The sequence below is a fragment of the Phyllobates terribilis genome, unplaced genomic scaffold (assembly GCF_046119375.1).
Source record: "Phyllobates terribilis strain yellow unplaced genomic scaffold, ASM4611937v1 Scaffold_13__5_contigs__length_258822181, whole genome shotgun sequence".
Lineage (NCBI taxonomy): Eukaryota > Metazoa > Chordata > Amphibia > Anura > Dendrobatidae > Phyllobates > Phyllobates terribilis.
Genome location: NW_027362773.1, coordinates 120267126 through 120278314, shown reverse-complemented (window position 1 = coordinate 120278314; position 11189 = coordinate 120267126). Strand labels below are relative to the sequence as shown.

Genomic DNA, 11189 nt, shown 5'->3' with positions numbered 1-11189 from the left:
CATCCGAGGGCGTGACCTTGTCCCTCCTTGGTGATTCACATAGGCTACTGCTGTCCGGTTGTCGGACCTGACCTGGACATGGTGATTTTGGATGTGAGGGAGGAAGGCCCTGAGGGATCTTTCTACGGCCCAAAGCTCCTTTAAGTTTGAGGATGCTCCCCCCTCGTGGTAAGCCCAGTGACTCTGTATTGCGAGTTCTGCCAGATGACCCCCCCCATCCGGAACTGCTTGCGTCGGTCGTAATTACCCGATCTACTGGTCTGGACCATTGAACGCCTGCGGTTAGATTTCCCCTGACTGTCCACCACGAAAGGGAATCTACTACTTGTGGGGAGAGAGAGAGCCTGCCTTCTAAATGCCCGTTGCAGGACCTCTGTGCTGACAGGGCCTCCCACTGAAGCCGCCTCATATGCCCCTGGGCCCACATTACTGCTGGGAGACAGGCCGTCATAGAACCCAGGAGGGACATTGCCTCTCTCAGAGACATCTCTGGAGCTTGAATGGCCTTCGAGACTAATGCAATCAACCTGCAGATTTTGTCCTCTGGGAGGAAGCAGGTTTGGCGACGAGAGTCTAGGATTAGACCCAGAAAGGTCTGAGTCCTGGAGGGGGTTAGTCTTGATTTTTGGAAATTTACTAACCACCCCAGCTGATGCAACACTTCCGTGACCACTAGGAGCTGACTGGAGCAGTGGGCTTCTGTTTTCCCTATTATCAAGAAGTCTAAATATGGCACGATCACTACATTCTTGATCCGTAGGAAGGCTGTCACTTCTGCTATTAGTTTCGTAAATATTCTCGGGGCAATGGAGAGGCCAAAGGGTAGGGCAGCAAACTGAAAATGCCTCAGCTTCCCCTGAATAAACAGGGCTACTCTCAGATACTTCTGATACTCCGGATGGATTGGGACGTGATAATATGCATCCTTCAAGTCTATTACAGCCATAAAGCAGTTGCGATGTAAGAGCTTCACTGCCGAGCTTACTGACTCCATCTTGAAAGTCTGGTTTTCTACTACTTGGTTCAGACTCCTGAGGTTGATGATGGTCCTTAAGGACCCGTTTGTTTTTTTTATCATGAATAGTGGGGAATAGAACCCCCTCCCTCTCTGTGTTGCTGGTACTTCGAGAAGGACCTGCTTTCCCACTAACTCTAACACTTCTGTTTCCAGGGCTAATTGTTCTTCCTGGACCTTTCGTAGGGGGGTAACCACAAAGGTCCGCCAGGGGGTCTGGCTGAACCGGATCTTCAGGCCCCCACTGATAATTTTCAGAATCCAGGGGTTTGCTGTTATCGCATCCCAAGCTGGAAGAAAGTGGGAAAGCCTTCCACCCACTTCCAGCCTGGCGTCATTGGGAGGATCTCTTCGAACTCGAGGATGGTCCTCCAAACATGTAGCCCGATTCTTTTTTGGACTTGGCTTCTCATTTCTTTTTGTCAACCGGAAGACGACCCCGGTTAAATTTTCTCCTCCGAAAACTAAATCTTCTTGGTTCCCCTGAAAATCCCGGGAACCCTTTGGTTTTATCGCCTGCTTTTTCCAACAGGTCTTCTAACTTTTGGCCAAACAGGAGTCTACTATCACATGGGAGGGAGCACAGTTTCTGTTTCGAAGGTAGGTCGCCTGGGCAACCTTTGAGCCACAAGGCCCGCCTGGCTGCGTTGGATAGTCCCGCTGCCCTAGCTGACAGTCTAACCGAGTCAGCTGAAGAGTCGGCCAGGAAGGCCGATGCTGTTTGTATTAGAGGTAGCTCTGCAAGTATTGCCTGTCTGGAGACCTTTTTATCTTTAAGCTGGTCTTCCAGCTGTTGGAGCCACACCATCAAGGACCTCGCCACACAGGTGCTAGCCACCGCTGGTTTTAGGCCACCTGCCGCCGCCTCCCACGTGTGGCGCAGAAAGGAGTCAGCTCTTTTATCCAGGGCATCTTTTAGGACGCCAGAGTCCTCCAAGCAGGGAAGATCTTTTCGATGACCTTGCCACAGTCCCGTCCACCTTGGGGATCTTATCCCAAGGTTCCGCATCCTTCTCTTCGAAGGGGTACCTTCTTTTGGAGAAGGAGGGTAAAGCCCCTGATCTCTCAGGTCTCCTCCACTCCCGGTCAATGAGGCCCTGAATCTTACTGTTAACGGGAAATGAGCGTCTCTTCTTCTCTCCCAAGCCCGCAAACATGATGTCCTCCCGGGATTTAGATGCTCTCTCTTGCTCCAGACCCATGGTTGATCTTACTGCCCTAACCAGTCTGTCTGTATTCTCAATGGGGAAGCAGGGTCTACCGCCCCCCGATGAGGAAGAGGACGATGAATCCCACTGCTCCTCGGACTGGGAGGAATCAGAGACGGGGGAAACCTCTCTACGGGGCCTTTTCTTCCCTCTAAGGAACCCTTTCAGGGACCCCTGAACTTCTGCATGTACTATGGACTTTAAATCTGCAGCAAAATCCCGGGAATTCTCAGCTATGGTTTTGGTCACACAGCCCTGGCAAAGTGGTTTCTGCCACTCTACTGAGAGAGAAGCTTGGCAAAGGGCACACATTCTATGCTTTAGCTTGGCACTACTCTTCTTAGGCTCCTAAAAACAGGAAGCACATAAGAGACTTCCCGTTATTAACCAGTGACATTCACGAAGCTCACTCACCCTCGGAGGTCACAAACGGGTACCAGATTCGGAGGCTGTCGCGGAACCGATGATTCCATTCTGGATGGTCCCGAGGCACTCTAAGCCTTACTCCTGCGGCTGCCACTACGATTACTCGAGCGGCTATCTGTATACGATGCATCCCTCTGCTTTTTCTGTTGCTGAGGTGGGGGGGTAAGCTGCTGCTGCTCCTGGCTATCTGGATCAGCCATGTTTCAGAAGCGCACCACGCTTCCAGGATAGCTCCCCCCCCCTTAAATATAGGGCCATCCAGCCTCCTCCGGTCTGTGGGCCCTCCCCCTTCCTCAGGCCGGAGCTCCGTTGAGGAAAAAAAAAAAATAAAAAACCGGCCTGGGACGCTCCGATGGGCGCCGCCATCTTGGATCGGCGCCGCCTCCTGACGTCACCCAGCGCGCCGCTCCCAGCGTGCCCTGCGCCGTGACGTCAGGCGCGTCACACCCGGAAGCGTTCCACACTGCAGGGGGAGGACGGCGCCGCGGTCTCCGGGAGGACAGAGCCTGCCTCACCGCGTGCGCCCCGCTCGGCGCAGAGACCCCAGGGGAAGCTGCGGACGGCGCTTCTGGGATACTGAACCCGGTGCACAGGCCAGTGCCCGCTCTTCCACACCGGGACAGCCCCAGGTAAGTCTTCCTTCTTCCAGACAGGTTCCCCATCAAGGACAGGAAACCAACTGAAGCGAGGGAGAGGTACCGCCCTTTTATTTCAGACGGTTTCCTGTCCTTGGTGGGGCGGATCCTCTCTCTCTCAAGATGTGCTGTCATGGGGGAGGGGAAAACAATGGTTAACGTTAAGGGGGAAAAGTACCCGAAAACCTTCAGTGTGAACCTAGTTTATACACAAGCATGGTAGCATACTGCCCCCGATTCATTAAGATTGGGGTTTTTGCACTCCAGTCATGCTGAATATTGTACTGGAGTAGATGAACCAACTTAAGAGACATGTACATTGTAATGAATTTGGCACATCTTTATGATGTAGTGCATTACCACAATAGATGTACGACAGTAGTATATATCTAGAAACAAAATTACCAGGAGCTGGAATTTTCGCTAAGATTTTTTTCAAGGCTTTATTCCATGTAAAAATTAAAATTTGTATTCAAGGCAGAATGTGCAAGAAGCGACGCGTTTCGAACATTATCAAAACTTTGATAGAGAACGTTTGCATATGTTCGAAACCCGTCGCTTCTTGCACATTCTGCTTTGAATACAAGTTAACTTTTACATGGAATTAAGTCTTGAAAGAAATCTTTTTACGAGGAGCTGGCATTTTTAGATTTTTTGTTTTCTATATACCACACGAATGGTGGGATTGTGGTTTTGGTGCAGACTGGACTATTAATGGTGAGCTTGCAAATCCTTTTCCTTTCTCAATGGTATATTTCTGTCTTGATTTATACCAACTTTGTGATGTAAATGGAGATCAATTTCTCATGTGTCACAAAAATTTGATAACGTTAAACAATTTTACACCAAAGTTTTGTAGAAAACAAATGCATAAGTTTGATGAATGACACTTTGCAATCCGCGCAACACCTGACAAAATTTGGAAAGTTAGTCAGCAGAGAATCACCATTCACGTGTCAGTTGTTAATCTTCAGCCCCCTATTATTCCACATAAATGTACAAAATAATAGCCAGCCTGAGTGTAAGCCGGGGGCTTCGGTGAAAGACCATATTATGATACGTTTATCTTCCGGCTGTAGTTTCAAACACTAAACTGATACATTAGGAAACGAACCGATTTTTATTAACTATTCACAAAGTTAAGTCACTACTACATACCTGGTAAGTATATCCTAGCATGGCCGAACAACAACGTCACACCAACTGTCTAATGACACCAACCTGGAAATAAGCTCAAGACTCACCGCCATGGTCATGAGGAAGTTGATATATTGCCTTGTTGGAGAGACAAGGCCGTTACATTTTCCCACAGCTGTAGACATTTACTTTAAGTAAACATATTAGTGCTACAGCAGCCGCACCCCCAAAGAAAACATCAGTTTTATAAGTTTGTTCTTATATTTGAATCCTAAATGGAAGAGTTCAATAACCCTTAAGATGGCAACAGCACGTACATCCAAAATCAATGAAAAATTATCTTTTTTTTTTTTTTTAAAAAAAAAAAAAAAAAAAAAAAAGCTCCCTTCTCGGTTGCACACATTAGAAGTCCATTCACAGTTCAGAGCTTTTTTGTCTCTCCACTTGTGCTCCACAGTCCATCGCCCCACATGATTTGTGCATCGTGCACTATAAAGAGCTCCCTTCCCGCACCATGTTTAGTGCTGTTGCATTGAGAATGGATGAGCAGTTTCACAGGTCAGATGTTTAAATACTACAATTTCACTTCTACCCCATAAATAAACCCACCCCATTTACAATTTGCCACAGGAAATGTATGAAATAATTCTTCATGAGAATGCTGGCTCTGCATGATTTCCTAGAAGGGCAGGTGGAGCACGAGGGCTCTGCCGGGGAGCCGGGCGCACAAGAGGAGGAGGACGAGGCTGAAGGAGGCGTCCTGGCTGGAGTGGGGGTGGCTGACGCTGCAGCGTGGGAGCCGACGGAAGAGCTGGACGCAGTAGTGGAGGGGGAAGTGACAACGTGGTGGTGGCGGCGGCAGCAGGTACCGCTGTTGAAGTTGGCATTACTGTCTGCGTGGTGGAGGAGACTGATGTGATTTGTACCTGTAGACAAATAATATGGAAATGTTATAAATCTATGCATTAATGAGATCAATGATAAGGGATAAATGTTTTTGTAACCGGCATTGCCACTTGTGTGGCGAACATTTTAGATGTAATTCATTTAACCACAACTTGTAATATCGGAATGGATTTCCTCAAAAACGACTTTAAAGGTTAACAAAAAAAAAATCCTAGTTCTTAACAAAGATAGGGTCAAATAAATGAAAGAACAAAACAAGCAAATCTTCAAGCTGTGGATCAGTTTGGTCCCTGACTCGCACAATGTACACGGTAATGGCTGTCTAATTCAAGTAGCACTCTGCATTAAGAAAAGTGGAAAAATAAAAATAATAAATTCTAAGAAAGCTTCAATGTGAGTCTCCTAAAACTTGCACTGAGAAAGGGACTAATCCGGATAGTCACATGGTGCAGAAGAGAACCATAACGGCACTGAGGGCTGGAAGTGATAAGTATTAATACATGCATTGTGCACATAAGAACTGTGGCTAAGGAGCAAGGAAAAAACAAAAAAATCACTGCTGCTATTTTAACCTGGCATAAAAGACTTGTGAAAAGCCCTTAAGCACCCAATTAGCCGATTCTGTGGGCAGCAGAATTTAGAGACCGGCTCCATTATTGCAGACATGCATGTTTTATTCTGAAATGCTGCAGCGTTTTTAGGACTGCATACTTTAACATGCTGGCTGGGGATAGGCGAACCTGCCGACAGTACGAGGGCCTCACAAAATGTAGATGGAGAGAAGGATCTGGCCTGTTAGATTTCCAACAGCTAATTCTTTTGTTTTCCAGGAGACAAGCCGCGGCCAGATAAGTCAGGCAGGAAAATGCTCATACAGAACAAAGGCTAGCTTTCCTGGGTATGCGAGGGTCGAGGGAAGATAGCCGTCGCTGAACATTTGTCTTCTAGTCTACATGGAATCGTTTAGATGATGAGTCACTAATGTATGTCCCTGCGGGCTTCTCCATGTAGGACCCTGCGGGCTTCTCCATGTAGGTCCCTGCGGGCTTCTCCATGTAGGTCCCTTTAAATAAATAGGTTTTGCCTAGACCTGGTTTGTTAGTCAAATTTTTTTTTTGTTGTTTTTTAGCAAAATTAGTAAAAACATGTCTACCAAAAAGTCTCACCTCATCTTCGTCTTCAGTGACTGTCTGAGAGGAGCCAGTGTTCTTACTTGTGGAGTCCGATGGTGAATTCGATGGAGCGATGTCCTGTTCCGCCTCCCATTCCTGAAGTACTTCCTCCAAGTTAAAACGTCTACGATAACTTATGAAAAACGTCTTCACCTGGGATGGAGTTTTATTACCCAGAACTTCTGCAATAGCCTGAAAATCCTTACCATATCGCCTTACAGCTAGAACAGCAACAAAAAACTATTCTCTATTTGCACACTGCAGGGTGATCCCCAGTTACAAGTCCAAAGCAGAGTCACCCTCCAACCATCTTACAGCACAAGTTAAGTTACATTAGTTCTATCCCTCATCAAACCTGAACGTACCTTGTACAGCGAGGAGCTGCTCGTCTGTAGTCCAGCGAGCGTTCAGTTTCATATTCAGCTATAGAAATAAAAAATGTTTAATGAAATCCAGTAAAGCTAGAAGAAAGAAGGGTTCAGATGTTGGGCGGTCTTACCTCTGAGGGTCTCAGGTCACTTATCCCTTCACTTATAGTCCCTTTTAAGCCACTGTTCAACTGCTTAATGTTTTGTACCTGAAAAGCGAACATGGTAGTGAGTACATTAATTTTTACAATAATAATATTTGCTGCAAATGGAAAATTTATTCCACTGCAACCCATCTTGCAACATTTGATTTTAGCATGACCACTAATCTATGATCTCTATGGAAAAAGCCAGGGGCTGGGTCTCTCTGTGCAAGTTCTAAAACTGCCACCTAGTGGTCACCTGGGACACTACACAAAGCCTGCAAACTAGTTTTGTTCTACATTTCAAGTAAGAATTATCAGAACACACAAACTCATCTAGACTCCAATCGGTTACACATTGTTTTTTAAAACGCAATCCCAATGACATCCTTTCCTACCTGTCGCTTAAGTGAGACAAGCTGCGTGTCCAGCTGGCTCAGAGTGAGTGACGGCATTTCTGGACTGGCGCACACAGCAGAAATATCACTTTTGATCAGATGCATGCCTTTTGGTGGCCTCCGACGTGATCGTAATGGGTGATGTCGATACTGAGACACCACAGGTTCCTTTTTGACGGGTCCAGGCTTTCCACTAAATGCAGATTTCTGAGAGTCCTAAATTCCAGAAACAATGAAGAACACAAGTGAACATTTCCATGGGAGAAAGTAACTGGTACTAAAAAAAAATTCACGTCCCAGATGAACATGGTATAAGTCATGGAGGACATAGAGCATAGCTCACCTCCTTCTTAATGTCTGCAGCATCCACGTCATTCTCATTAATTTTTTGAACATCTTCGGCACCTTCATTACTGTGAAAGAAATAAGAGTGATCAGTTTAACGTCAAAACCATAGAAAACCCTACACTATGCAGATTACTACAAGTTTGCTTGCCTGACAGACCATTATATTACTATGAACCATTCTCTTCACATTCCCCTCCTGTATGACAATTACGTCTCCACAAGCCTCCTAAGCCTGACAGTCTTATTTCATTCCTCTTCTCCCACGGGTACTTAGTCTCACCCCTCTTCCCGCTTGCTTTGCAGTCGCCGGGCCTGCCGGTCCATCACACTGGTTCTGCTTCGTGTCTTCTTCCATGAGTAGTAGTACTTCACCAGACTGGGGATCAGTTTATCTGGCAGCTGGAATAACAGAAGATACATAGAGGAACGTTTCACGCATGAGACTGAAGATCGCCACTAAATAAATCTGCCACATATTGTCTTTCAGTCAAGAAATTACATCCGAGTGTAGAAAATAGATCTAATTTTGCGCCTTTTGCCATTTTATGAATCAGTCACCAGGTGTTTACTATGCAATCTGAGAGCAGGATAATATACGGTACGAGAGCCTGATTCCAGTGATTTGTCACTTACTGGGCTTTTTTGGTGCAGTTTTGATAGAATCCCTGCTTTCTCTGCCGTAGATGTAGCAGTGCTCAGAATGCTGAGCTCTGTATAACCCCGCCCACACCACTGATAGGAAGCAGCCAATGTACACTGTGCAGCTGCCAATCAGTGATGTGGGCGGGGTTACACATTAGCCTGACTGGCTTGCAGGTGAGACCTAGTCCAGCGGTGATAAAACACTGATTGTATTGAAATATTGAAATTAGAACACACAGCCTAGTACGTTCACATCCCTGGAATCAGGCTCTCTTGCCCTATATAATGCTGCTCTCAGATTAAATAGCAAAAACCTGCTGACAGTTTTTCATTAATCTGAACATGTTAGACGAGGCTTAGCAAGAAACGGTCTGTCGAACCCCACCTATTTCAAATCACGTAGTTTTACGGCATTAAAAAGTAGCAAATTGTCTCAAACTGAATTACAAATCAGCACCACCTTAGTCCTATAATGCTATGGTCTGAACATATCAAGTTTATGTGCATGGAGCCGGTGTGCTAACATGTGTACATTTTCAACAGCAAATGCAATAATAGACATAAAAAGTGCACATTAAAAATAAACGTAATACCCTTTTAAAGCTCACAGCTGTGACTTGGTCAGGTAAGGACAATATTTTATTTCAAACCATAAAAGTAAATGACATAAACCATTATTTTCAATTAGTTGAGAAAGATATCAGAAGTCGTGAATGGCGACGATCCAGGGGTCGATCGATGATCTCCCCCCATTTGTTAGCCAATATAATTAGCTCTGAGTGGCGGGAGTCTCGCACGCCGTTCACAACCACTGATTTTATTCCATCATGTCAGAAATTAAGTTAAAATTGTAGTGACAGATGTATGACAGATGTATGGCGTAAGTGTATAACTAGTAATGTTACCATTTGCTGTATTCGCTGGAAACATTTTCCATGAAAACTGAACGCCTGTTCAAAAAGAACTTTATCCTCCACACTCCACTCATCAGGAAATGGTGTAAAATTTGCAAGGTCAGCGAGAGATCGTTCAACATCATGTTTGTGCCAGAGCAGCATACCGAGTGCCTGTTAGTGTGCGGGTGACAGTATGGCAGAGAGGAGTAGGAATAAGAAGCATGGCAGAAAGAATGAATGACAGACCGACGAGGAGAGAAGAGTAGGTAGGGCGAAGCATGGAGAAGAAATTAAGAAAAAAAGTGCATGAGAAAATGAAGGGTTTAAAAAAAGAAATAACAGAATTAGTAAATGTCCAAAACAACTTGACAAGTGTTAAAGGGGATTCAGACGGCAGTATAAATCAGACCGCAGTGAACAGACTCGCCGGCGGTTCTCCCGACCCAAGCGTGAAAGCTTCAAGGATTTCTGCAGCTGTCAATCTCAGGTCGGGAGAACTACTGGTGGGTATGTGCCCTCCTTTCTGATCTGGGCCCTTAGGATTCCTACTGAAGCCATTCTAGACTTATACTTATTCTTTCAGGAAATGCCCATATCTATTAGCAGCAATAGGCTGACTCAAACCCTATCTATTGTATTGACGCATCTAATAAGCGTGTGCAAAAGGGGAGTAGGTGAGCTGTGACATCCCCAATTGTCATTGATCCTGTCAGCTGTGCATAGAAGCATTACCGATCACTGTAATCCAGTCAGTGAGGATAAAGACACTGCTCAATTTTTACTGTTTATGTTTTACTACTCAGACAGCATCTCTATAGTCCTTAATTTAGGACAAGTTTTTCTTGACAAAGACAAAAAAAATATATGGAAAAGGGATTCTACTTTTTTTTGGGGACACATGGGTAGCTACTGAAGACAAGAAAGGTTTTTAGAAAAAGGTCTCCATTACCTGCTCCACATTGTAGCCATGTTTCTCCTTTGCCATTGAGATGTATTCATCCACTACAAAACAAAAAGCAAGCGACCGTAAAGAACACAATGTAAAGGATCTCTTCACCTTTAACTCATCACCTTCCTTCTAATATGAAGTCTGTTTTATGGTGAGAGTAAAATATAATGTAAAACCTAGATGAATTTTGGCTTATCTTAATTCTGCAAATGCAACAAACAGATACAAAAAAGGTACATTATGGCAGTCAGTCAACGGGCCTGTGACAGTTTCCACTATTTTGATAAGAATCTTAAAGTTTGCTGCATTATTTTTTCCATCAAAAAGTAAGAATGATACTGAAGTGCTCCAAGCAGCAGAAGGAATAAAGGCAACAAAGGCAAACTTACATTTGGCATCTGATACAAAATGATTTGGTGACCAGACCAACATCCCCTTCATGTCCAAGTTAATCTGTGCTGCACAATCTGTAGAGAAAAATCGGAATTTCTGATAATGGATTTTCATGTTGCAGATTATAAAAAAATACAGTTATTAATATAATTCAATTTGCTATACAGCACTTAATATTAACACTGTATTAATTTACAATCTCTCCAAAAAACCCCTAACCACTCCACTAACTGCATTCTGTAAACTCAACTATCAATACACACATATACAGTGACATGAAAAAGTGTTTGCCCCCTTCCTGATTTCGTATTATTTTGCATGTTTGTCACACTTTAATATTTAAGTTAGTTTTGTGGTCTGAAACATTTGATAAAGATAACACAAGTAAACACAAAATGCAGTTTTTAAATGAAGGTCTTTATTATTAAGGGAAAAGAAATCCAAACCTACAGGGTCCTGTGTGAAAAAGTGATTACCCCATACACCTAATAACTGGTTGGGCCACCCTTAGCAGCAACAACTGAAATCAAGCGTTTGCAATAACTGGCAATGA

The 11189-nt window shown here is 44.5% G+C and overlaps 1 protein-coding gene across 6 annotated transcripts in view; it reads right to left on the bottom strand.

Moving 5' to 3' along the window:
* Positions 1-4782: 4782 nt before the first annotated feature.
* RCOR2 (REST corepressor 2) overlaps positions 4783-11189 on the bottom strand; it is a 74969-nt gene continuing 68562 nt past the window's right edge. For 5 of the 6 annotated variants that reach the window (XM_073658535.1, XM_073658538.1, XM_073658537.1 and 2 more), the window contains 10 exons: positions 10633-10710; positions 10244-10296; positions 9304-9465; positions 8037-8155; positions 7752-7821; positions 7409-7624; positions 6999-7076; positions 6865-6922; positions 6494-6720; positions 4783-5347 (listed from right to left, as the gene is read on the bottom strand). In XM_073658535.1, the coding sequence (XP_073514636.1) occupies positions 5072-5347; positions 6494-6720; positions 6865-6922; positions 6999-7076; positions 7409-7624; positions 7752-7821; positions 8037-8155; positions 9304-9465; positions 10244-10296; positions 10633-10710 (1337 nt within the window). In that variant the 3' untranslated portion in view covers positions 4783-5071. The remainder of the gene's footprint in view (positions 5348-6493; positions 6721-6864; positions 6923-6998; positions 7077-7408; positions 7625-7751; positions 7822-8036; positions 8156-9303; positions 9466-10243; positions 10297-10632; positions 10711-11189) is intronic. The other variant, XM_073658536.1, reaches the window with a different exon arrangement.